We start from the raw sequence: 26,994 nt of genomic DNA, 5'->3' as shown, positions 1-26,994 counted from the left end.
AATCTGCCAAACAGTTTAATAGATTCATAGATACTAAGGTCAGAAGGGACCATTCTGATCATCTAGTCTGATCTCCTGCACAGCGCAGGCCACAGAATCTCACCCACCCACTCCTATGAACAACCTCACCCATGTCTGAGCTATTGAAGTCCTTAAATCATGGTTTAAAGACTTCAAGGAGCAGAGAAGCCTCCCTCAAGTCAGTTGTTTGGCAGCGCTCCCAATTATCTGTGGCTGATGGGTGTTGAGCACCCATTCATTTTTTTTCCATGGCTGCTCAAGCCCCAGACACCCACAGGGTCTGCGCCTCTGACCAGGACTAGAACAGCAGGAGGGTACAGGGCAGAGCAGATGCGCTTTGGCAGAGCTCGGGAGGAGTGGTGAGTTTTCTCCATGGCTGGCTGCATGAGGCCTGTTTCCAGAGCCGAGTTGTTCTTTCCTGAAGGCAGCACTAGTTTCTATGGCAGAGGGAGCTGCAGTGACTTCCCCCTTGTTCAGATCTCCCTCTCTCCTGGCAAACTAGTGACCAGAGGCATCTCCACTCTGACCCCCTTTCCTCTGTCTAATTGTTCTGTGGGTTAGATTAGCTTCTGGGTGTCCCCTTCTCTGGTGTGACTCCTGCTGTTCCCTCTTCTCTGAAGCTCTGGGCACTCTCTGCTCTGACATACCAGGACCTGCAGGCCCCAGCCTCCCCCAGTCCAGCCTCAGCTCCTTATTTAACTTTCCTTCCCTCAGCATGGGGGTGAAGATTTGTGCTTGTGAAGGTTCAGGACTGGAAATACCAGAAATACCAGAAACTGAAGTCGTCTCTTTTTAGGCAGCCACAGCACAAACCAACCAACATGATCCTACTATTAACCTCGATTAACTTGGAGGTGATTCAGTCCCACGCTGGCTGGGTCCTCACCAGCCACTACCGCCCAGACCAGATTACAGCCTTGGCCACCAGAGTCTGAGCTGCGACCACCAAAGTTGCTCCCCTTTGTCTGACCAGTCAGTTGTGAGCAAGGGCTCGAGAGGTGAAGGGCAGATCTCTGTTCACGATATCCACTTAAGTGACTCTGGGGCCTTTTGCCCTGAGCTTCCAAATAGCACAGCCTGGACTTTAAATGCTGATCCCTTCAGTCTACAGCACATGTTCTGAGACAGAAGGGCCTGTTATGTCCCAGCCACCTTGGCTTCAGAGCGTGGCAGGAGCCAGGGAATTGGGTGTTGCATGATTTAATTGATGACCACTAAACCCACAATCATCACACACATGCAAAGAGACACTATCCGTGAGAGAAAGAGACACAGACCTGGGCACACCCCTTATATGCACCTTTGCAAAGCTCCCTTTTCTTTTGCAGCTTTGCTGTAGCTCTGCTTTCACACAGGCCAGTCTCTGCTGGCATAGCCAGCTGGCCAGCCGAAACCTGGCCATGTGTCCTGCATGTTTGCTCTCTCCCTCGTAGAGGTTTGAAGTTCTCAAACAACTGCTTCCTCAATGTGAAGTAACCACTCTGGTAACCGTAAAAAGCAGCGTGAAAGGGGCTCTGTCCCCAGCTGATGGAGGGATAGGGTTCTGAGAGTGGGGCAGGGTTCTGGAGCAGAGCAATGTGAGAAGGATTTTGCAGGTGGGCTGTGGGGATGGGATGTGCAGGCTATTCTGCTTAGAGCTGTTAAGGCAGAGGGAAGCTTCTTAGGCTCCAGGGGCAATTCCATGTGGGGTTTCCTGGATGTGGGATTCAGTCTGGAAGGAAATGGTTTGGGTGTGAGGGCTCTAGGTGAGGATGGAGGTTGGATTCTGGTTGAGATGCAGTGCAGGGGTGGGTGGAGGGTAGGCAGTGGTGGGCCTGATGTTCTAGGCCTGTATGGGGGCTTGGCTAGACCTTGCAAAGCTAGAGCATCCTCAGGGTTGATCTAACTTGCCCATGGGCTGCATATGTCATGTTAGCTGGACCATAGCAGTGCTTCAAAAAGCCCTTGGCTGGGATGATTTAGTTGGTGTTGGTCCTGCTTTGAGCAGGGGATTGGACTAGATGACCTCGTGAGATCTCTTCCAACCCTAATCTTCTATGATTCAACTCAGCTCCCAGAACTTCCTTTACAGCATGGGCTGGAAGGGGATTTTACCAGAGCTATTCTGGCAAGGAGCCCCGCTACAGCACTTTTTCATTCTATAGGGGAAGAGGTCCACTGCCTGATTATTATTTATTTATACTGTCATAGCACCTAAGTATCTCAATCATGGACCAAGACTCCTTGTGCTAGACACTGTATGAAGGCCCCTTTTGCACTGCTCCTTAGTTCAGTGGAGAACTGGGCCCTGGAGGTTCTGCGGGACTGTTTAGGGTGTGAGTCTGCTTGGGGCTGCTCTCGAAGGGCAGTTGGGGACAGGTTGGTGGGGTTGTTCTGTTTGATCTTCTCTGGGAGACGGGGTACAAAGGCCTGGGGAGAGCTTTCACCATTTCAATGGTATTCCACTTCGCTTTGATTCTCACGGGCAACTTAAGCTGGTCTAATTGTTTGCTTCAACTGCCTGGGCCCCAAACAGCAGGTTCCAAATTATTAGTAATAAAAATTAGTTGTAGTATGAAGTTGAATTAATTGGGTTTTCTGTGCAGGGCTTGGGCTGCAGGCACCTGTGAGCAGAAATGATCTGTGCTGGGTTGCTGTGTGAGGGGCTCTGGGGGGGTTCTCTGCTCTAGACTTGGGGTGAGAGGGGAGGGGTCTGCATACAACATCTGCATTTGTGGTTTTGTCCAGAAAAGTCTTTCTGCAAGTTTCTAGAAAGCGTTCTTTGGAAGGGGTTTCTGTGCTGGGTCTCGGGCTGTGGGGTGTTGTGCTTGGGAGGGGGTGAGGTCTGAGACTCCCTATGCCATGTTCTGCATGGGGCTGGGATCCATGGCTCTCAGTGCTCGGTTCTGCATGGTGTATGTATTGGGTGTGTGCAGAGATTTCTGCCCATAAGTTCAGGGTATAGGTATGCAACATATATGGCCTTGTGTACCAGGGGATCTGTAGGTAGGTTAGGTACAAGTATTCTGGATGGAGCATGTGATGATAGGAGGTTCTGAGTGCCAGGCTTTTGGATTGGGAGGAGCTGATTGCCAGGATCTCTGTCAGGTAGGTAGCATTCAGGGCTCCTCTGTGCCACACAACTGCATGTGGCAGGGGAAGATCTGTATCAGGCAGTGGCATCAGTCTGACACAGACATGCATGAGTGTGCGGGCATGGACACTCTGACTGGAAGAGGAACTGCCCTCTACTGTGCATGTGAATTTGCAAACGATTCCCCACTGCAACTTTTGTCATTCCAGGGACACGGGAAGCAGCTTTTGTGTATGCCATCTCCTCCGCGGGGGTGGCCTTCGCAGTGACGCGAGCCTGCAGCAGTGGAGAGCTGGAGAAGTGTGGCTGTGATCGGACTGTGCATGGTGTCAGTCCTCAGGGTAAGTCCTTACAAGAGTATGATACGGGCGAGTAAGAGTGGAGGTGCCAGACGGTCGCAAGAGACCTTCTCTAGGCTAAGCACAGGATTGCACAAGATCCACTGTGCCCTTGCCCACCAACTAGAGGAGAGAGAGGAAGAATAAGGACAAAGGAACAAAAAGGATCCCTGCCCCAGTCACTCCCTGCATGTCCCTTTCAGAGGGGACGGGTGGGTAGGTCACCCATTTGTCTGGCTGTTCAGACACACAAAGGCTCCGAGGCAGCTTCCACATCTTGAAATGACCTTGGATGGTTTTCTCTTGAGAGGGTTGCCGCCCCACGGCCCAGTGCTCCAGGTGTGCCTGGGAAAACACTCCTGCTGCATTGCCAATCATTCCAGGTGTGCCTGAGTGTGTGCCTACCACATTGCCAGTTGTTCGCTCTGTCTGGGTACAGCATAGTGCCCCCTGGGAGAATCCCTACGTACTGCTGAACACACTCCCAAGCCCTGCAGGCACCTTTAGTCTGAGTGATTCCTCTGCCCTGCAGGGCAATCACAGTACATATGCTCACCACCGTGCTAATGTTCTGTGTGAGTCTAGATGGAGTGCTTACCGCACAGCCATCAGAGTCCAGGGGCCAGTGGGACTTAGGGGAAGGTACAGCCAGCAGGCAGCATGGCAGGCCGCCGCACAGGAGATAAAAATCAGATATTAGCTTCGTGCAGCAGGTTACGGCTTCACAATTTGCCTCTGAGCAATATTTTTCCAGCAATTTTGGGGTGTGTTGCTTATTTCCCTTCTCTAGAAGGTCCTAGATGGCAGAGTCCTAGTTCTGGACCTGGTCTTTACCGTAGCAGCTCTGGCACATGAAGTCCTTTCACTAGACACTGGAGGCAGCTGTCCAGTGTGAACTCAAAGGAAACAGACCTTTGGAGGGAGAAACAGGAAGTGGCCAGCTCCTCTGTAGCTAGACTGTGGGGATTGGAGAGGGAGAGGACAGGCCAAAGAGCCGACTGATTGTCCTGTCCTCCAGCTCTGCCTCGCCCTCATTTCTGCTGCATATCACTCTTTCCGATCCCTGCTGTGCTTTAGGCTTCCAGTGGTCTGGCTGTTCTGATAACATCGCCTACGGAGTGGCCTTCTCACAGTCTTTCGTTGATGTCCGGGAGAGAAGCAAAGGCGCCTCCTCTAGCAGGGCGCTCATGAATCTCCATAATAATGAGGCTGGAAGGAAGGTAATAGCTCTTCAGAACACCAGGGCAGCTGCCAGACTTGAGCTGGTGGCCACTGCCCAAGCTCCATTCCCCTTCATCTGATAATACTAATGGCTCCTGCACTTCATTGCTCACTGTCACGTCTCTTCACCTCAAGCAGGCACCTCCATTCACTGTTGTGCTAGGTCACACTTACATCACACTTCCTGGTCTTACTGCCGTACTGCATGGTGTGTATTAATGGGTCTCAGTGAGTGTGCCTCCTGCAGGCAGCTGATAACTCTCTCTTCTTTATGTACTCTTTCAGGCTATCCTGAACAACATGCGGGTAGAGTGCAAATGCCATGGTGTGTCAGGCTCATGCGAGGTGAAGACCTGTTGGAAAGCAATGCCTCCCTTCCGCAAAGTGGGCAACATGTTAAAGGAGAAATTTGATGGGGCCACAGAAGTTGAGCAGAGAAAGATCGGCTCCACCAAAGTCCTGGTGCCAAAAAACTCCCAGTTCAAACCACACACGGATGAGGACCTGGTCTACCTGGACTCCAGCCCTGACTTCTGTGACCATGACCTAAAGAATGGGGTCCTGGGGACCAGCGGCCGGCAATGCAACAAGACTTCCAAAGCTATCGATGGCTGTGAGCTTATGTGCTGTGGGAGGGGCTTTCACACAGACGAAGTGGAGGTGGTGGAAAGGTGCAGTTGCAAGTTCCACTGGTGCTGCTTTGTCAAATGTAAACAGTGCCACCGAGTGGTAGAAATGCATACGTGCCGGTGATGCCCATATGGGAGCTCCCATCAGTCCCCTCTATAACTGACCCTTTCTCTCCCCTGCCGGTTGCACCAGGACTGTAGGAGGTAATCCAGACACCTCAAGGAGAGGGTTGTGTAAAGAGACACCGAGTGCAAGAGAAAGCTATTTAAAGTTCCAAAAGTGATTGTTGTATTTTCGCTTGCTTTATTTATTGCCGAAGCCAGAGCCCTCCTGAACTGCATGTGCTGGAAGGGTCGCACATGCGTTCAATGCTGCTGCTGGGCAGGGGCCAGGCAAGGGACCTTTGTGGCGCTTGCCCCCAAGTACCTGCCTCCATCAGACGAACTCCCACTGACTGACCAACGGAGCGTTTCGGTCCGCGTAGATTTTTAAACTGAAACGAAACTTAGCGTTAGGCACTTTTATATTGGTCTTTTATATTACAGCTACTTCAGCCTAAAAACAAACCGCAGGCCTGGCCTGAGGCTCCCGGAATCTTTGTTCTCATATTGGCTTATTCTGTACCACATGCCAGTAGAAGAGAGAGGACAGAGCCAGCAGAGCATCCCAAGCTGCCCTGGGTGTTGTGCTATTACCAGGAACTCTGCTGCTGAGCTGCTGGGACCAGCGGATTCCGCAGATCAGAAATCTTTGTGCAGAAGTTAAAATGTGGGGAAGGACAAAATTAGTGGTAGGGTTCCTGTCGGTATTTCTTCCTGTTGTTCTGCGGTAGGGTTCTCCCTTTGGGTCTAAGCCACTGGAAGGGGTGAGGGGTGCTGTCCACCACAGAAGCAGGAGTCCGGAGAACAGAGACTCAACTGCACAGAAACTACTTCATCTACGGTGGAATCTGCTTCACCAACAGCCCCCCTGGTGCCATGAGCCAATATCCACTCTTGCTGTTCAGCTCCAACTGCCTTGGGAGGCTGACAGCCTGTCATCTCTTCCCATTCCCAGCTGATGCCTCTTGTGGTAACAGCCTCTTACTTAGAAATAAAAGAAAAAATAATCATGCTGATGAGTAAGTCCATGAGTGCTTCCCAGGCCCCCCACCCTCTCCATAGCCTTCACCCACAGCAAAGCCCTGAGCCTAGCCTCTCCAACACTATTGCAAGCTTCACTCCAGGCTTTGCATGTTTCCTGCCCCCCCTCTACTCCCCCCAGTCCACTGCAACCGTGGTGCCTCCTGGGCTCCTGACCTCAGATGTAAGAGCTCCTCTGGCTGCTAGGCCAACCCACGGCCTCCACCCCACATGTACCTGGGGCTGCCTAGAGTAATGGTCCCTTTCATCTTACAGCCTTTGCCTCACTGTGGGCTCCTGCCCAGCCTGCTAACCACCCTGGGCTCCTCTCTCCACACCCCTTCCCAGCAAAGCTCAGTCCTGAGCCCAGCCACATCCACCCCTCCCCACGCCCTCTGCTTCACACAGGACTCTGCTCCTCTTCCACAGCCTTGAAACCACAGAGGACACTCCTAGCACCACCCACATCCATTACCCCACAGAGATCAGGCCTGACCCCAGCAGGTCCGGCCTCTCCCCCCAACCTTTGCCATGGGTCCCTGGCCTGACCCCAGCAGTGTTGGCCTCCCCTCTGCTGCTCCTTCCAGGACAGTTTCCCTCACACCCCTGAGATCCGCCCCCTCCCCCCCAGACATTTGATCCTGAAGCCCATGTGTATCTCCTGGGGTCACTAGGCACTGCAGCACAGAAACTGCAGCATGGATTAATTGTCTGCAAAGGGACCTTGATGCCTCCCAGGTTCTGGGTGCTGCAGGAGCAGCCAGGACCCAGCTAGATTGGAGCAGCTCCAGGGGCTGCTTTGCTGCCAGCCTAGCTGGAGGCAGGCTGCTGCTGCTACACTCTCATACCCTCAGTAAACACTGAGGGCCGTGCTGGGGAAAGGATATGGCCCAGCTATGCTGGGGCTATTCTCTGGGGGCTGTTTCTATCCCTTTCCAACATCAGAGCAGCATAATGGAGTCTTATACGGGTCAGAATCTGCCCCAGCCTTTTAACAGGAAGTCACTTGAGATTTCTTCAGTTTTTCCAATTGCTGCGTCTGAATCAGCCCCGATCTCAGTGTGCAGGGTCCCAGAGACCTGGCCTCCTTCTCCACTTTCCATGTCTCTGCTCCCCAAGGGGCCCATTCTCCCTGGCCTCTTTGATGAGGACTCTGTGGAAAGAGGAATCTGGATGTGGGCAGAACCATATCCCTTCTCAGCCTTTGGCTGGTAGGAGGGTGGAGTGAGTTCCAAGGAGGGGGAAACATTGCTGGAGTACTACACACATATTGGCCTTTGCCTACTGCTGTTGTCCGGCCCTAAACACAGGTGCTGCAGAGGGGATGAGGGGCACTGGGCTATCCTTACTGGCAACCATTTGCTTTATAAACATAATGAAATGAACACCCTGAACACACCAGGAGGCTCAGTTTTTCTTAAGGCAGAGACCTAAATGCTGCTCCTCCACCCAGCCTTCACCTTGCAGCCACGCTGGCTAATGCACTGTTCAGCTCTCTCCTTCCGCCTAAGACTAGGGTAGTACAAAGCCCTTGCTGCTGCTCGACAGTGTGAAATATTTGGAGAATTAATAAGCTGTGGGGCACTGAGGGGAGGTGGCACATGAAACAATTTCCTTCTGCATATCACTAGGTGAGAGGGAGACAGTGGAAAACGCAGATTAATCCCCAAAATCACACCTCCGGGTGAGAGAGAAATCTGCTGTTGGTAGAGACCAAAGCAGGACTCTGACACTTGCTAACAGTTCCTCTTCTGCTAGCTGAGTGGAAAACTGTGTGCTGATGGTGCCAACCCTCCATCTCAATGGATTGTGGCCAGACAGACTGCCGTTCCCGATCCAGAAAAGCCCAGACTCTTCCGCTTGCCCTTGATCCAGTCTCTTTAAGACAGAGACAGAGGGTTAAGAGCTGAATCCATGCAGACCTTAGGCCTATTTTTTCCCCTCTTCTTCCCCTTAAACAAGAGAAGAGGGGAAAGGTTAGAGGGACACGCAGACATACATGAAATCCCATCTGTGCTATGGCAGTGATGGGACGGGGGAGCGGCTGTGGTCGTTGGAAGGACTCCAGACATGGTCCGGCTGGAACTTTTCTGACAACTGACTCGGCGCAGCAGCAGATGCTCCTCCAGAGGCTGAACTGTGTGCCCAGAATGGGCCCCTGCTCACTCTGCACTCTACACTTCCGCTTTCTGTGCAGTATGGGACAAAAAAGGATCCCGTGGAGTGAAGCCGCCCAGTGGCGCAGAAGATCACTTCTCCCTTCAGCCAACTCCACTGTAACCTCCTGGTATGTCTTGTAACAGCAAATCGCTTCAGTGCTGTGTGGAAGGGCTAAGCAGCAGACTGCAGCTCCACTGCCACCCCCTCTCCAGTAAGTGCAGGCCTCCTAAAGGCAAAGAGGAAACTTCACCTGGTGGACTCAAGCCCCTTCTAACCTGGAATGAACACCTCTTGCACCAGTTCATTCACTCTGATCTAAACAGGAGCTATTAGCTTGAGCAACACCTGCTCTGTCCTGCACTGTGGGAGTGATTACTGTTCTGCACCACTTTGGTTTACATATGTTATGATATTAAATCACCTTTTGCAGGTATCTGGGTTTTAACTCCCATGTCAACCTGCTGCCTCAATTCTCTAGGCGCCAGTGTGTTAAGACTGTGAGCTCTCAAGTGCCTTGAAGATTCTTTATACTATTTCCCAGCTAATGCAGTGGGGGCCGCTGACCTCAGGACATTGGCCAAGTTTTCTGCTCGTTGTCCAGCTAGGCCGAGGGCCAAAGCTGAACGAGTCAATCCAGATCAGTGTGGAGATAATTTCTCTGCACAGGATTTTTTCAAACTGCAATGAAAGTTGATCCCTGGAAATGTCACCCCCGAGGTCCCCTGGCTCCGCAGCTATCTGGCGCTTCTCACAATTCTACGTTTCATCACCAGTACAGCAAAGTTCCCTTTTTTCTGGTTTACTTTGTCTATTAAATGATGATTTTGTGCTAAATTAGCATGGGGTGTTCCCCCCTAGTAATGGAGCTGCACTGTGCTATGTAAAACTAGTGCTCTCTGCAAACAGCCCTTCCTGGCTGTTCTGATGGGCTGGAACTCCTGCATTTAGAAGGGGAAGAACTGGTATGGGTGAGGTCTCGGTGCCTATCTGCTTGAAATGCCTGGGAGGAGGGGCATTCAGCTGTCGCTTGATGAGCATCCCCTGGGAGGACGTGCCTACGTCTTACCACATTAATATTCTGGAGGTCTGGGAGGATCCTGATTTTCAGGCTAGTGGCTGTCTCCTCTTGGTACTTCCATCACAAATGTTCGGTCTGGGTCTTTCATCAGTGCTAATTTGGTTACTGCGATCCCAAGTGCCTTCACATCCTTCCTGTTGCCAGAGGCACCCCCCACACACACACACATAAGTGCTTTACAAAGGCAGATGGGTATTATCCCTGCTTTACAGGGGGAGAAACTGAGGCACAGGGAGACGGTGACTTACCCAGAGAGTCACTGCTGCACATGGGAACAGAACCCAGTTATCCTGACTATTAATCTCCTGTGTTAACCACTAGACAGGCTGCCTGCTCAAGAGGGGCACGTAGCTTAAATCTCGGTAACTCTGCATCGTCATGTTGTCAAGAGTGTGGGGATAATGATCAGTTTAAAACAGTCCAACATCCTCAGCGTGCAGACAGGGGTCACAGATGATGCTTTGCAGATTCTCTGCCCTGCTCCCCACCCTTTGTGTTACACAGGCTGGCAAGGGAACCAGAAACCCTACACATGCCTCCTGGTAGGGATTCCCTGGGTGTGGAAGAGTCCCAGCTGGGAGGACAGAGATAGTGTATTTAGCTCTGACATCATCTTGGGGTATGGAGGTGTGGTGGAGGTGGCTGGAGTGTGCAGTGCTCTAGCTGTCTTCACCTGATGCAGTCTCTGGCTGCTCTCGTTTGTGCTAGGGCAGAGATCCAGGTTCCAGAGCTAGTTGCTCATTCTTGATTTCTCCTTTTCTGTTCCCCTGGGGTGCCCTGGAGGGCTGTTAGGGAGGGAAACCATCCTGTGCTAGTGGCTTCCCTACGCTCACCAGAGCTGGCCAAGCTCTGATCTGGCTCTCCCTGAAGCGCCTAGGGCCTGGCAGCGAAGCAGGCAAAGGAGCAGCCAGAGCCGTGCTCCTCCCTCCCCTGCGATGCAGATGGTGGTCAGGGGCAGTGCTGAGCAGTTGTAGCAGGGAAGGGGCAGCAGCTGTTCTGCACACTCCTGGGCTGCAGGGGAGGTTGTTTTGGATGTGGCACCCCCAGTTTCTTCCTGCATCAAGAGGGCTGATTCCCAAGCGGCTCAGGGCTTTGCTGTCAGTTCAGAATCAAATGCATATAATCTCTTTAGCATGGTTGTCCCATGGGCCATGAGTTGGAACCCCCAGGTTTGAAGTGAGCATTAAGGTCAGAATTTTCAAAAGGGCTCAGTACTTGCAATCGGGTCCAGATTTTTAAAGGCTCATTGGGTGCTGAGGGCTTGAAAATGCCTTCCTTCTGTGGGCCCCTGGCATCTGACATCTCCCAGGGCAACGATCTTCCCAGCTCCTCCAGATCCTGAGATTTGGCAATTCCTGTGCTCAGGGGATTTGAGGAGGCATGTTCCCATAAACAAGAGAACCGGCCCAAGGAGTTACTGCTCCCTGCAGTCACCAGGCCACTTAACTCCTTCCCCTGCATGAGTATCTTTGGGCCTCTGTTCAGGAGACATTTGGCACGAAATCCTTGGCTATTTACCAAGGCATAGAACCAACCCTGAGGCGGAGCCCTAGGGCAGTCAGAAGCTATCATTACATGGGATCCTGACACATAAAGAACTAGCCCCAGAGCCATGTTCTTGTTCTACCTCTCTTCATACAAATGCCTGGGCAACAGCACAGATGAATCCTCCCAAAACCATGGCATTTCTTGAGCCTCAGGCATCTGGGAACAACCGGCTCTGTTATCTCCACACACATGCGGAGCAGTTTGTCAGGTCTCAGATTCTGGCTGTCCCCATGCTCAGCATCTCTGATTGACACTGTCAAATACGTATATAACCCTGGAAAGGTGTCAACCCACGCTGCCCCAGGTCTCTGTGTGTCATGGAAATGTAGCTAGAAACCACTTCCCGTGTGTGTTCCCCCGTGCCCTTGCCATCTGGCGCGGAAGCTGGGTTGCTGTAGGATATTGGATGCTGCTATCCCAAACTGTGTGGTACTCTGACTATTATTTTTGAATTTTAGTGTCCTATTTTTATACTATATAATTGGCTGTAATGTTTCCATCACGTAGTTTGACTCACATTTTGGTGGCATTCACTATAAAAATGATTACTTCTTGCATTCTGGCATCTGTGTGTGGTTTGGTTTTTTTAAGCATGACCATTGTTGCAGAAATAGAACATCTAACAAATGCAGATTCTGCAGGAAATGGCCCGAGTCCCCTCCTCCTTCACATTGTTCCATGCAGCGTTATTTCTCCTCCTGGAGACTGGCTGACTTCTCTCTTCTCCTGGAACCCCTCAGTCTGTCCCACTGGACTCTGTCCTTGCCCACTTCCTGCATGCCTTCCCTGATTCTCCTCATTCCTACTTTCTCTTTCTCATCTGCCTCCTTTCTATCAGCCTTCAACCATGCCACTGCCAACTACTTGAAATCTTCCCTTGACTCCTATTTAGCTGTGCCACTTATATGGCCCCTATTACTAGAATTATTTACCCTCATAACACGCCCGTGAGATAGGTTCTTATCCCCATTGAGACTATGGGCTGGATCTTTAAAGGTGGTGAGGCATCTAGGTGCCTATCAGCATCTTCAGAGGGATTTTCAAAAGCCCTTAGGCACCCTATGGGAGTTAGGTACCAAGACACTTTAAAATACCTTTAAAAATCTGGCCCTAGGGCCTTGCCCAAGGTCCCCTAGAGAGTCAGTGGCAGAATAGGTCTCTTGAGATCCAGGCAACCGCCACCACATTCCATCTTCCTCCTCCTTCCTCTTGCTTTGCAGGCCATTGGTCGCCCACTGAGGCTGCTCTTATGGCCAAGCCTCACTCTTCCTGGCCACGTCCCTTCCACATGACTTCCAAGTGGCTCATCCTCCTTGTGAATGCCATGCACAATTCTCCTCATGGCTGGCCACCATTCTCCTTTTTTGGAGAAACTAAATAAGCTTCTAATAATTAAATAAATAGTATTTTTGATTGATTAGAAATTTAATTACTACTCAAATCCTGTCTTCCAATTTAAACAAAATAAAGCAAATCCCCTTAGGTACTCGGAAAGAGCAAGCTCTGATTGTGCCACACAAGCAGCTCCCTAACTTGTGCATGTTCCTTGCTCCCTTGTTGTAACCAATTCGATTATAAGTAAGGCCCTATGTGAATCGCGGGATGATTGTCAAATAATTGTGGCTAAGTTATGGACAAGACATGGAAAATCATGGAAAAGTACTAATGGACCTTTATTAAGTGCAGTAATTGGGAAAAGCCAAAGAAGACTAATTTGTTTAAGAAAAATTTGCTGGACCAATATAAACACTCAAGTATTATGTTATGTCTTCTAATTTTTTTGATAATCAGACATTTTGCTGCAACAATATTACAGTCATTAATGCATAGGGCTGACAGCCCAAGCCCCAGCCGCCGTCAGCTCAGATAGATGGGGTTCTACTGTACTAGTAGAGGGAAAAGTGTGTTACAAACCTCAAAATATATGCAAAATTGTGGATTGTGCAAAGTAAGCTAATTAAAATCAAAATTGCAGTAGAAGCCTAATATTGCGGAATCCACAATAGCACAAAATTACATAGGGCCTGTGGGGCTCAGACTGTCCTTACTTGCTGTGTACAGTACCGTGTACACCCATGGTGCTATAGGCACATGATGACTAATGGTAATGAGTGCTGTGTTCCAGCATTTTGACAGAGTAATGACTGAATTCTGCTCCCCTATGTAATTAATGTTCTCCAAATTGGCATTCAGCCACCCGGAATTTAATGGGGCATCTACATATGTATTTATCACTCAGTAGTAGGGGAATCAGGAATTGGATCCAGCAGGCAGTGGGGATCCTAGGAAGGCATGTGAAGAAGGGCAGATTCATGCAGTCAGTGCAGGCCAGGAGCCTGTTCCAGAGGTACTGTGTTGGTTTTATTGGCTCTGACCTATGTCTTCAGGGCCTACACAGAAGATGGTTGATAAAAGCTTGTTCTCTGTCCCTTCTGTGTTATCGGATTTGGCAATAATGGGCCAGATTCATTCCTGCTGTAACTCTGCTGAAGTCAATGGACCTACACCAGAGCTGAATTTGACTCAGTGTTATTAGTGATTCCTGAAGATCCCACCTTGCACTTTTCTCATCACCAGAGTTTCTCCAGGAGTCCCAACACAGCTCGCAGGAGGGCAGCAGTTTAAAGGGCATCAGAAATGCCCTCAGCAGGTCTCATGACAGCAACAGGGAGCTCAGCCTGAGCCCCTCAGAAAGGCCTCTGGAAATGCCCTGACAAACCCCTGCTTTAAGTGTAGGAAAATAAACCAAGCCCCCTGCGTTAGCGGAGGCTGGATTCTAACCCTGTCGGTCCATGGTGAGGGGAAGAGGTGCACGAGCTGGGAACATACTCAGAAAATGGCCAGCGTTCAGCACCCTGTGTTAAGATTGGGCATTTGGACAATACTAATAATACTCTCTGGTGAGCTGGTTCACCAAGCCCACCCCGTCACCAGAGTAGCTGAGTACCCTGCAATCTTTACTGCATTTCTCCTCCCCCCGGGCAGTGCTACTCTTCTCCTTGTACAGAGGGAGAACTAAGGTCCAGAGAGGCGAAGGCCGGGCTGCACAAAAAGAGTCAGGCCCCTGGAAAATCCCTGCAATTCACACAGCCTGAGTGTGGCTCCGAGGCTCCCTAGCCAACGAGTGAGGAGAGAGGCGCCGTGGACTGCAATCCACCAGGCAGCCTGGTGGGTAGGTCGCCACTGAAGTTAGCCACTCAGAGAGGCTGATGAGAGGGGAGTGTGCTAAGCCCCACCCCTCTGAGAGGTCTGTGCACCTGTCTCTGCTAGTGAGTTGCAGCTGGAAACTCTCTGGTGCTAGGTGCCTGTGCAGGTTTTGCTGAGAAGGCAGAGACTCTCCCTTCCAACTTGTAGCCTAGTGTCAGGGTACTCACCTAGGCTGTGGGAGACCCCTGCCCCAGTTCAAAGTCCCCCTCCACCTGAGGGGGAGACGGGATTTGAAGAGGTGTATCCTATGGCTTAGGAATGTGCTCTAACCACTTGGCTCTGGGATTGTCTGCTGTGGGCCCCCCTCAGTCTCTTCTTTTGAAACTGTTACACTGGTTAAATAATGAAAGACTCATTTGGGCCAGAGAAAGAGCACACGTGGGATAGTAATGCTATAGCCTGCTGGTCAGAGTGTTCATCTAGGATAAGGGGACCCAGGGTCCGGCCCCCTGCTCCAATGAGTCTTTAATTATTTATGCAGTGTGCAATCAATAGGAAAGACTGTGGATGGTTGCCTTCAGAATGTCCCATAGCTCAGTGGTTAGGGCAGAGAGGGGAATTGAACTGAGGGTCACCCACATCCCAGTACTGGGCTAAAAATTATGTGGGAGGGTCGCTCCCCTTCTGCTGTTTTGTGTGAAGTCACCTGAGGGGCTGAGCTGGTAGGTGCTCAGAGGGCATCGCCTGGATCTGGCCCTGCATGTGACTTAGGCAGCAGAACACCTATTTTCCCTGGTTCACAAATTGCTCTGGAGCTTAGGCAGGCATCTAGACGCCTAGAGGCAGGCAGCCATGTACGTGACCGCAGGCAGAAACATACGTGCTGAGGGAAATTTTATTGCAAAAATGTAGGTGTCAAGTGAGCTTAGGGCCTACAAGGCTCAGTGGGAGTTATGTGCATCTCAGTAGAGCTTAAAACTGGTACTTAGGCATCTAAGTACTTTTGTGAACCTGGGCTGAAGTGATTTGCCCCTAGTCACACAGGAAGCCCATTGGAGAGAAGGGAACTGCATCAGCTGAGGCAGTGGGCTTTTATTTTATGACAAACACCCCCAAAAATTGCAATCGTGGGGGTCTCCGTAGTAACCATGTCAGCATGCGGCTGTGTCCACTGGCTGGTCTTCCCCCAGGAGCCGCTATCCCATTGTCTTGTTGAAAACTATTGAGGCAGGAGCCCTGTATGATTAACTTGAACCGCAAGGTGCTGGGCAGACTTTTAGGTGCTGTAGAATAGTAAGTAGAAGATGATGATGAAAAAAGGGAAAAACTTCAGCACCAGAAAAGCAATGAGAGGCCTGAACCCTTCTTCCCCGCTGTGGGGAGCAGTGGGGTGACATTGTGCTCACACCAAACTCTCCACTTCCGGTACCATGCAAAACTGCTGACTTTCCCCATCCTCTCTGTGACATTTCCCAGGGCACAATCTGGCCTGTTGAACAGCTGGGTCCCCTAGTTCTCCAACCTGGGGGGCTTTTTACACTGCTTCGCTGTGAGAGCAACCACTCCTGGTCTGCTCCCACACAGCCACCAGCATGTAAATTACCCACAGCTGTACTGCAAGAGTGATTCAGCCAGCCTGCCACCCTTGAATTACACTGCAGAGTGACACCAGCAAATTCCCAGTCCCACACTTTCCCCCAGAAATGTGCATCTTGTACTGCCCAGCCCCTCCTGGGCAACACAAGCTCAAGTAAAGTCCGTCATGTCATTAATACAAAAAGATAGGCACACATCTTGTTATCTCAAATAAAGTTTCCCAAACTCTTCAATCCAAACATGCACTGGTTTAGATAAAACAATAAAACATGTTTATTAACTACAAAAAGATAGATTTTAAGTGATTACATGTAATGGCACATAAAAGTCAGAATTGGTTACAAAGAAATAAAAGATAAAACACAAACTAATACCTAACTAATCAAGCTAAGTGAATTCAACTCAGAAGGGTCTCTCTCTCTCTCTCTCACTCACACACACCACATGTTCTTTTGCAGTCTTATTGGCTGGGTGGGTGCCTTTCTGCCAGGACTCCTCCCCCAGTTCAGTGTTGCTTTCTTTGTCTTTCAAACATTGTTGATGCCATCAGTAGAGATGAGGGGCGAGAGGTGATTTGGGGCCTCTGGTCCTCATTTTTATATCTTTTTCTCCTCTTTGAGAATTATCTCCAGCTAGTGTTCAGGCAGCAGCCAGTCTGTTTACTTGGGAACCTCCAGCTGTTCCATTGCCAAGATATAACTTTCTCGCTCACACGCTTCTTCCTGCCAAAGAATGGCTGCTTAACCATGTGATGGCCCATTTGATTTTGCTGACACCTCACTGAGGCATCAGTTTGCCTTTTATCTCTGAGGAACTGGTTTGTGCTGCTTTTCTACACTTGGAGCATGTCTCAATAAAGTCACACAGTAGAATCTTATAATTTTACTTGCAATGTTGCCACACATATTTGACCAGGACAATAATGACCAGCAAATTATGAGTTTTCAAATCATACCTCACAAGGCACACTGTATACAAAATTGACCACAGTCTTGTAAAAAGAGTGACCATAAGCGAAAGTTTATGCTCAAATAAATTTGATAGTCTCTAAGGTGCCACAAGTGCTCCTTTTCTTTTTGCGGATACAGACTAACACGGTTGCTACTCTGAAACCTGTCATAAGGGGACAGACTGTCACACTCTTCTTTTACCCAGTGGGCCCTGGACCCCAACATTTGCCTTCAGATATCTCCTGGCAAAGTCCTAGACCCCTTCCAGCATCTTCAGAGAGGCCAGCTGACCTGCTTCTCCCATCTTGGAGCACACTGGCTGTCTCTATTCACTCTAGCTCTTCAGGGGGGTGGCTGCCTTCTTGTTCAACCATTCAACAGGACCAGAAAGAGCTCCACCTGCTCTGCTATTACCTCTCCCAAAAGCCCTAGGGCTTGAGACATCCCAGGTGGCAACTGAGAGATAGGAAACCTTTCCCTGTTACCAAGGTTCTTGGATACCTTTGGCTCCAGCTTGAGCTATGGGCATCTCACTCACTCATTGCATGGAGGGACTGCAGACCTCTGTGGCATAGAACTACAGGAAGAGCAGTCCTGTCTCCTCATGGTGTACATTGATTTTGTTAATAAGAATGTAAAGGGATAATCCCTGCTTATCACATACTGTCTTGAGCACCCCATATTACCAAGGGTGGCATAACTCCTAAATCCCCCAGCCTCGGGGGCTTGGTGACCCACATTCAGGCCAAAAGGTTCTTCTTTGTGCTGAGTTCCTCCAGCTAATGGCTGGGTGTGTGAGCTAACAGTCCCTATGGCCTCCAGGACATTACAGTTTATAAATACAGGAAGGCAAGGATCTGCAGACAAAGAGGAAAGTTAGGGTTAAATAGAGGGGGAAGGACAGGAAGCAGGGACCAGAGGAAAATGTGGGGGAGTCAGGGTAACATGTAAATGAGTGGTTAACCAATTGCACAGCAACAATTAAACACAACCACTGTCAAAGGCCCAGCAAGTGAACGGAATGGGAATACCCCGTCCCCAAAGGGTGCCCACAGGTGTAGCTGGCTGGTGGAGGTGGAGCTCAGTGAGAAGGGCTGGAGTCCCTTGCTGGGAAGCTGACAGTTCTCCCTTTGTGAGGGAATGAGTCCAGGGAATCCACAAATCCTGGCCGGCCCCTGGCTTTCAGTGCAGGGGGGTCCTACTGGGCCCAGCCAGCAGTCAGTCCTCACAGGTGCAGCGGAGCCCTTGGGTTCAGGCTCTTTGTTGTGGAGCTGGGAGCTCCGGGTCAGTCTGAGAGAGACAAAGTGGCACCTCCTCATCTGCTGCAGGGACCATCTCCAGGGCTGCCTCCCCTCCGGCTGCTGAAACCCAGACCCCTGGTGCCAGCTCTCTCCACAAGCGCAGCCAAGCTCAGCACAAATGCTGGGGAGGTCCCAACCAGATGCAGGCCTTGCAGTGGGTCACCCAGGCATGTCAATCAGGCTTTGGCTCGGTAACGCCTCATCCTCCCAAACCAGGTGTCTGAGGTAGGTGGCCCCCGCCATGTGCAGGCAGTTTCTGGGACCTGCAGTGGGTGACCGGCTTGTCAGTCAGGCTCCTGGTCTGGTCTCCACAGGCAGCCGCCATTTCATTCCAGTGTCTGATTCTGTGCTTCTGCTGGTGGAGCTGCTTCTCTCATGCCCCCAGACTGGGGAGGGATCACTGGTTCAGATAAGGGAGAATGACGTAGTTGTCATATTTCAATGGAAGTCACTCTTACTGGTCAAACAGATGGTGTATAAAAGGTTTGATGGAAGGCTCTACTTATATTTTCCTTTCAGAGCACAATGCTTTTGATGGAAGGTCACAAACAGGTGATCTTATGTGCTAGGAACATTGCTTCATTAACAATGAGCCAGGCTTACATGCTAGCTGGCTCACTTTATCTTGCTGCTGAACATGTAGTTCTGTTCCAAGTAGTAACATTGTGTTTTCACATCTGAATAGCTCTGCAGTAACGTAGACAAGTGGGGAATAAATAGGAAAAAAATGGGCCCGCACAGCAATGGGGCTGTGTTCTGTGCACAAGGAAAGTTCTGCATTGCTGCTGAGGTTTTTCGACTCCAGCAGAAGAGTAGAGCAGATGGAAGAAAAGGACCCAAAATCTAGAGGGCTCAGTGGAATGCAGAGAGCATGAGAGACCCGGATATGGTCTATTGGAGCTTGTGGCTAATGAGATGAAATGGGCTGGGCAGGTCAGGGAGGCAATCCACCACCATGAAGATTAATAAAGAGCAAGGACTGTACAGAAGCATTCGTTTTACATACACAGTATGTTAAGGGATAGGTTGGGTGCTTGTGGTGGCTTCTCCATCACTGACCAATTTCAAACCAGGATTGGATGTTTTTCTAAAAGATCTTCTCTAGGAATTATTTGGGGGAAGCTCTATACAATAGTCCCTTCGGCCTTGGAATCTATGACTCTATGGGGCCACCACACCTAGAATGTTGTGTTCCTTTCTGGGCAACTTTGTACCAGAATGATCCTGACAAACAGAGGATTTCAAAAAAGAGCACATAAATGCCTCGAATGCTTGACATACAATGTGTATGTCTAGCTTGGCCAAATGACTGTGTAAGTGCTGGAAGAAAGAATGACCACCACCTCTGAATATTGAAAGGTTGCAAACCCCAAGAGGGATTGTTATTTAGTATACAAAAGGGGATAATAATAGGAAGCATAGGATGCAATTATGAAAGGTGAGATTTAGGTTGAATATCAGGAAGAGTTTCCTGACAATGTGAAGTGTTTGGCTGTAGAACAGTGGAAGTGGTGGAAACTACATTGCCTGGACCTCTAATACTAGACTGGCTGGTTCCATACAATGTGCAGGAGCCAAGACTCCACAATATGATGAAACTCAGTTCTGTAGGGAGGCCCTCAAACTTTCTGTGACCGGCTGGAAATTCTTCCACAGTTTGATTTCCATTAAAAATGGGAGGTGACAGGACTTCGGGGTCTGAACCAAACATGAAAATGAAAACTACAATCAGCCAGCACCACCTTGGGTTATTTTTTTATATTAACTTCAGTTTGTGTCTGTGATGAAGTGGGAATGTTCTTAATGTTTTCTCTGAATACTGAATGGGTGCCTTAGTTTCCCCTATACATTTCTTAAGTATCTAGGTGGTGGGATAAGGGAGTGTGATTGTTGCAGAGCCCTAGAGGGTCAGTGTGAGGGTGTCTGCACAGAGAATGGCCGACACCCTGTCTCCTGGTAACTGATGGCCTGGGCCCCTAGTCTGCAAAGGTGCCAACTGAAGGTGTTGAACAAAGATCAGGGGAACAAAGAGATCAGGTGGCCTCCTGGCCTGTGAAAGAGACAAAGGCAAGTAGAGAGGCTGGAGAGTTTTCAGTTTGGAGCTGGCTGGGGAAATGGAGGGAGGCCCAGATGGGGCTCTGGGCTCACTGCCCCGCAAGACAGACCTGACTGAGGGGTCCTGTTCTCTGTACCTACAAGCTCTGTTTTAGACCATGTTCCTGTCATCTAATAAACCTTCTGTTTTACTGGCTGGCTCAGAGTCACATCTGACTGCAGAGCTGGGGTCCTCTGGCTTCCCCAGGAGCCCCGTCGGTGCGGACTCACTGTGGGAAGCACACGGTGTAAAGAGGGGATGCTGAATGCTCTGAGGTCAGCCCCAGGAAGGCCAAAGCTGTGTAAGCTTCTTGCCTTGGAGACAGTCTGCTCACAGAGAGGAAGCTCCCCCAGTCTCATGACTAGCTTCTTATGGAGTTGTTCCAGAGCATCACCCCGTGACTCCGTGACAGTTTCACATTGTCCCACATTTCCAGTTTTGAACATGCTGTAGATTTTGGCACTGATAGGGCAGAACTGCCTGGTAGAATTTGTCAAAGGAGAGAAGCTGCAGGGTTTGGCAGTTGGAGACTGTGGGATAAGCACCTTAGCTGGATGTTTCTACTAGAAAGATCAGGAGTGAAACAGTAAAACAGTCACACTGAGATGACTCTTGGTTCAGGCTACCTGCAGACTCAGACCTTCCAAGCATCAGTTAACTTCAGAAACAAGACTTGCGTGTTTCTTAGTAGCCAAGAAGGATGGAAACATCATTTTTTAAAGCAGTAACACTTGGATTTTGAAACACAATCCTATGGCAAGGAGTGGATTGCCTGGCCAGTGTTGCAGCCATAGAATCACAGAATACATTGGCTCTTGACAAGATGGAGCAGTCCTGCACTGGCAGAGGAACCATCCAGTGTCTTGGGAGATGAGGAGGAGCTGGGAACTACTAAAGACTTCAAAGGGAAAGAGGGGTTGGCTGCCATCATGCCTACCTGAGATATCTAAACATTAAGTGGGGGGATGGTAGAAGAAAATGGAAGTTTCAGATGCGTGAAATGCCTGGAAGCTGCAAAAACTATTTTAAAACACTGTAATAGAGGCACAAGTAAATGTATACCCCAAATAAAAAAAATACACCAAGAGGACCAAAAAAATGTCAACATGGCTAAATAGCAGAGGGAAAAGAGCAATGGGGGCAAAAAGGCATCCTTTAAAAACTGGAAAAAAATCCTACTGAGAAAAATAGAAAGGAGCATAAACGCTGGCAAGTCAAGTGTAAATGTATAATTAGGCAGGCCAAAAAAAAATTTGAAGGGTAACTAGCAAAAGTCACAACAACTAACAGCAAATAAAAAAAAAAAGTACATCAGAAGCAGGAAGCTTGACAAATACTCAGTGGGGCCACTGGACAATTCAGGTACTAAAGGATCCCTCAAGGAAGACAAGGCCATTGTGGAGAAGTTACATGAGTTATTTGCATTGGTCTTCACAGCAGGGGATGTGAGGGAGATTCCCACACCTGAGCCATTCTTTTTATGTGACAAATCTGAGGAACTGTCCCAGATTGAGGTGTCATTAGAAGACGTTTAGAATAAATTGATAAATTAGTAAGTCACCAGTACCAGATGGTATTCACCCAAGAGTTCTGAAGGAACTCAAATGTGAAATTGCAGAACTGTGATATGCAACTTATGACTTAAATCACCATCTGCACCTGATGACTGGAGAATAGCTGTGTAACACTGATTTTTAAAAAGGTTCCAGAGGCAATCCTGGCAATTACAGGCCAGTAAACCTAACTTCAGTACAAGGCAATTTGGTTGAAACTGTTGTAAAGAACAGACTTATCAGACACATAAATGAACATGATATGCTGGGGGGAAGAGTCAGCATGGCTTTTGTGAAGGGAAATCATGCCTCACCAATCTATGTGAATTCTTTGAGGGTGACAATAAAGCATGTGGACAAGGGTGATACAGGTGATGTAGTGTACTTGCCTTTGACAAGTTCCCACATCAAAGGCTCTCAAGCAAAGAAAGCCATCATGGAATAAGAGGGAAGTTCCTCTCATGGATCAGTAACTGGTTAAAAGACCCAAAACAAGGGGTAGGAATAAATTATCAGTTTTCACAAGGGAAAAAGGTAAATAGTGAGGTCCCACAGGGATCTATACTTGGGCCTGCGCTGTTCAATATATTCATAAATGATCTGAACATGGGAATAAAGAATAAAGTGACAAAGTTTGCAGATGACACTAAATTACTCAAGATAATTAAGTTCAAAGCTGACACTTACAAAGGGATCTCGCTAAACTGGGTGACTGGATGACAAAATTTAGATGAAATTCAATGCTGATAAATACAAAGTAATGCATATTGGAAAACAATCCCAATTATATATAACCCTTCTGCCAGGTGGAGTTGGCAGCAACAAGGGGTGGGTGCAATATCATGAGGTTCCTTTATAACAATACAACACAGAACTGGCTTGATCCCCTGCCCAGTAACACCTGGGTACTTCTAAGAGTCAATAATATTTCCCCTCTCACAAGCACCGAGTCTCTGTGTAGACAAGAAACTTTTAATAAAAAGGGGAAAGTAACCCAGAAATAACTTGTGAAAACACCAAAGGAAAATTCATAAGCATAAGACCATGAGTAAAACACCCACCCCAGAGTAGGTTGGGCAGTGTCCTTCTGCCTTAGGTTCTCACTTTGCAGTGAGAAAAGCCAACAAGCAAAAGTTCCTTTAACGTGCCCTTCTGCCTCCACCATACCCCACTCACATTAATTGTCTTTGGCAGCAAAGATGCAGAGTTCGGAGATGCATTCTCATGAGTTCACCTTCCATGCATGGGCAGGGCCAGCTCTAGCTTTTTTGCCACCCCAAGCAAAAGAAAAAAAACAAAACTCCAAGAACACAACTGCTGAAGCAAAAAAAAAAAAAAAAAAAAAAAAAAAAAACACCCAGAATGCTGCCCCTAGAATTGTGCTTCCCCCAAGCACATGCTTGGTTTTCTGGTGCCTAGAGCCGGTCCTGCTCATGGGTGGAGGGCACCTTGCTCATTCCACCAGCCACTCACTCGCACCATGAGATGCTCACTCCACTGCAATATCTGGGCTATCTTGAAGTCCCACCACTTAACAAAGCTCTCTGTGATTTCAGCTGTTAGCAGGGGATCCTCATTGCTAGTGCAGACTAGGTAATCTCTTGCATCAGAGACACTGCCCCAAAGCAGATTTAATGCTTTGGTGTGATTATCAGTGACTTCAGCTCTATTAATCTGCAACAAGACCCTCAATTTAGTTTTAATCAGCTCTATCATTACACAGTGGAAAAGGAGAGATCTAGAAAGCTTAGGCAAAGCCCACACCACTGGATACACACATCTATCCCCACCCTCTCTCATCTCCACTGGGCTTTGGCACCCCTGTCCTCTGCCTAGCAAGTGCAGTTAAGCTGAGGGTGAGTCCCTCAATCAGGTCATGCCAAGAACAATTCTGCTGTCCTTTATTCACACAACAAGGGTAACACTTTATTATCCCTGCCTTCCAATAACAAAGTGACTTGTGATCCAACACTAGCCAAAAATGATCAATCGGGCAAAGCAGCTCCATTATGCTGCGCACCTAGGCAGAGTGGGCAGGTCCATGCAAAGAAGGTCAGTTCCTGAAGTCTTCTCCCCCAGGTCATCACTATATGTCAGGGGAGAGCTCATTCAGACTCTACTTACATAGACATACAAAATTATGGGTTCTAAATTAGCTGTTACCACTCAAGAAAGAGATCTAATGGAGTCATTGTGGATAGTTCTCTGAAAACATCCATTCATTGTTCAGTAGCAGTCAAAAAAGCTAACCAAATCTTAGGAACCATTAGGAAAGTGATAGATAATAAGACAGAAAATATCATAATGCTGTTCAATCCATTGTATACCCACACATTGAATTCTGCATACAGTTCTGATAGCCCCATCTCAAAAAAGATATATTAGAAGTGGAAAAGTTACAGAGAAGGGCAACAAAAATAATCAGGGGGACAAGAAGGGATGGATCACTCAAAAATTGCCCTGTTTTGTTCATTCCTTTTGAAGCATCTGGCATTGACTGCTGTCAGAAGACAAGATACTGGGGATGGACCTTTGGGCTGACCCAGTATGGCCATTCTTATGTTCTTATAAGCTTTTGGAGGGGAAGGAAGTTCTACTGGGTAGAGAGGAGATCTAGACCAAAGGCATGTTTGTGAAGGAGACTGTATGATGGAGGAGGAGGATCCCGGCGCAGGTCCTCTCCAAGGTTCACTTGAATCTGGATCAGATTGCACAATTCACCATGTCTTAAACTCTGCTGCACTTGGCTGCAGTGGGACAGGAGGATGGAAGGTAGAAATCTGTTGTGTATGGGCTTATGACAGCTCTTGCAATGTCCAGAGGGCAGCAGAGCATCTGCCAGGATAGTTTTACAGGGCTTTATTACAGGAGGATAGGTGAGACTCCTGACTTCCTCACCAACTGTGAGGATTAGTCCCAATTTCAGCAATCAGTGGCCATTAAGCTTCCAAGCATGGGGGAGTTTCACCACTGCAAATCAAGGCTATCCTTGTCTGCACTAGTGGTTAGCACCAGGACAGCTACTCCAGTTGCTGGTTGTCAGTGGCTGAAATCAAGGCAAAGCCCACAGACAGACAAGGGCAAGACCCCAAGAGAATTAAGTGCTAGCCTTCTCTGACCCTGTAATGTGATCCTGAACTAGAGTAGCAAGGACAACTGGCCAGAAAGCAGATGAATCTTGGTTCATAACAGATAGCTCATAAAGAGAGTGAGGACAGTGGGGTTGAGGGCAATGTCTGTCAGCTCTATAAAAATTGTCTTACATGGAGCATAGACTGCGCTTTGCCTTTAGAGCCAGCCAGGTTATGTCTGGGGTGCCTGTCAAGCTGTTTTGCAGTGGCTCAAGAGCGAGAGTACCAACCTCAGGGCAGACTGTTAAGAAGCAGGGCACACAACCCAAATTGACTGTGAGTTCTATACTTAGATTTTACCAACCAAGTATCAAGTGCAGACTCCATAGGCACAATAACATGTGCCTAAACATGGAGTCACAGACAGCCCCCTTCGGTACTCCAGTCTAGCTTGACACCTAGGCAAGCTTGCCGTTGTGACAGATGGTTCCTTATGCTAATAATCATGACCATATTCAGGTTACTCCCAGTCCCAAAGGACCAGTCACTTACTCCAAGTCAATTGCACCTTAGATCTCATACCGAAGACAACGCTCGTAGCTAATCCTATAATAAGCTAGCTAAAGATTTATTAACTAGGAAAAAGAAATAAGGAAGTTATGTACAAGGTTAAGGCAGGTAAACACACACACCACACACACACACACACCAACACACCGGTAGTTACAGTCTTAAGTTTCAAGAGATAATAGAAGCTTGTGTCATAAGCAAGCACTATGTGTCCCTTAGGGCTAACTCAGGCTCAGCAGCTGGGAATCTCTTGCTTATGCCTAGAAATCTTGACCTCAAGAGTCCAAGCAGCAGACAGATACAGTTTCTCCTGTTAGGATTTTTATTCCCTTCTCTCTTCTCTCTAAGCCACCAGCTCACCGATGGGAGGGAATCACTTGCACGTCCCCTCTTTATGGTGCGGAGGTCGGGAGGACAGATATCAACAAAATATTTTTGTCCTCTTTGAGTCCTCTCTTGTTCACTGTGGTTTGGAGTCGATAGATTCATAGATTCCAATACCAGATGGGAACATTGTGATCTCCGGTATAACAGAAGCCATAGAACACCCCCAAAATTATTGCTAGAGCAGATTTTTGAGATAAACATTCAATCTTGATTTAAAAATTGTCAGTGCTGGAGAATCCACCACAATCCTTGGTAAATTGTTCCAATGGTTAATTACTCTCACTGTTAAAAAGTATGCTTATTTCCAGTCTGAATTTGTCTAGCTTCAACTTCCAGCATTAGATCATGTTATAGCTTGTCAGCTAGACGAAGAGGTCCATTATGAAATATTTGTTCCCTTATGAGATTCTTATAGACTGTAATCAAGTCACACTGTAACCTTCTCTTTGTTAAGTAAATAGATTCAAAGAATTCCATCTATCACTATTAATGTATGTTTCTCACCCTCTAAATGTATGTTAATCATTCTTGGCTCTTCTCTGAACCTCTCTCCAATTTATCAAACATCCTTCTTGATTGTGGGCACAAGAACAGGACACAGGATTCCAGCAGCAGTTTGCACAAGTGACAAATCCAGAGGTAAATAACCTCTCTGCTACTAAAGATTCCCATTTATGCATCCCAAGATCTCATTAGCGCTTTTGGCCAAAGTGCCATTGGGAGCTCATGTTCAACTGATTACCCACCACAACCCCCAAATATTTTTCAGAGTCACTGCCTCCCAGGACAGAGTTCCCCATCATGTGAGTCTGACCAACATTCTTTGTTCCTAGATGTAGACATTTACATTTAGCTGTCATAAAATGAATATTGTTTGCTTGTACCCAGTTTACGAAGCGATCCAAATTGCTCTGAATCAGTGACCTGTCCTCTTCATTATTTACCACTCCCCCTGTTATTGTGTTATCTGCAAACTCTATCAGTGATGATTTTATGGTTTCTTCCAGGATATTGATAAAACGTTAAATAGCGAAGATCCAAGAACCAATCCCTGAGGGACCCCACTGGAAACACACTCACTCAACAACAATTTCCCATTTACAGTTACATTTTAAAACCTATCTTTTAGCCATT

The 26,994-nt window shown here is 48.4% G+C and overlaps 1 protein-coding gene and 2 long non-coding RNA genes across 4 annotated transcripts in view; 2 read left to right on the top strand and 1 right to left on the bottom strand.

Moving 5' to 3' along the window:
- The window catches only part of WNT4 (Wnt family member 4), a 31,190-nt gene extending 21,761 nt beyond the window's left edge, over nucleotides 1-9,429 (top strand). For both annotated transcript variants that reach the window (XM_038376956.2, XM_043500112.1), the window contains exons 3-5: nucleotides 3,304-3,435; nucleotides 4,510-4,652; nucleotides 4,939-9,429. In XM_038376956.2, the coding sequence (XP_038232884.1) occupies nucleotides 3,304-3,435; nucleotides 4,510-4,652; nucleotides 4,939-5,406 (743 nt within the window). In that variant the 3' untranslated portion in view covers nucleotides 5,407-9,429. The remainder of the gene's footprint in view (nucleotides 1-3,303; nucleotides 3,436-4,509; nucleotides 4,653-4,938) is intronic.
- LOC122457087 lies at nucleotides 43-26,211 on the bottom strand. The gene is made up of 3 exons (XR_006276410.1): nucleotides 26,006-26,211; nucleotides 19,522-19,527; nucleotides 43-72 (listed from the first exon to the last, which is right to left on the bottom strand). It is a non-coding gene; the product is annotated as an uncharacterized LOC122457087 (long non-coding RNA).
- Nucleotides 15,799-26,300, top strand: LOC122457088. The gene is made up of 3 exons (XR_006276411.1): nucleotides 15,799-15,905; nucleotides 17,819-17,823; nucleotides 26,288-26,300. It is a non-coding gene; the product is annotated as an uncharacterized LOC122457088 (long non-coding RNA).
- Nucleotides 26,301-26,994: the final 694 nt, after the last annotated feature.

Source organism: Dermochelys coriacea, chromosome 18 (assembly GCF_009764565.3).
Source record: "Dermochelys coriacea isolate rDerCor1 chromosome 18, rDerCor1.pri.v4, whole genome shotgun sequence".
Lineage (NCBI taxonomy): Eukaryota > Metazoa > Chordata > Testudines > Dermochelyidae > Dermochelys > Dermochelys coriacea.
This window is presented reverse-complemented; position numbering and strand designations above follow the sequence as displayed.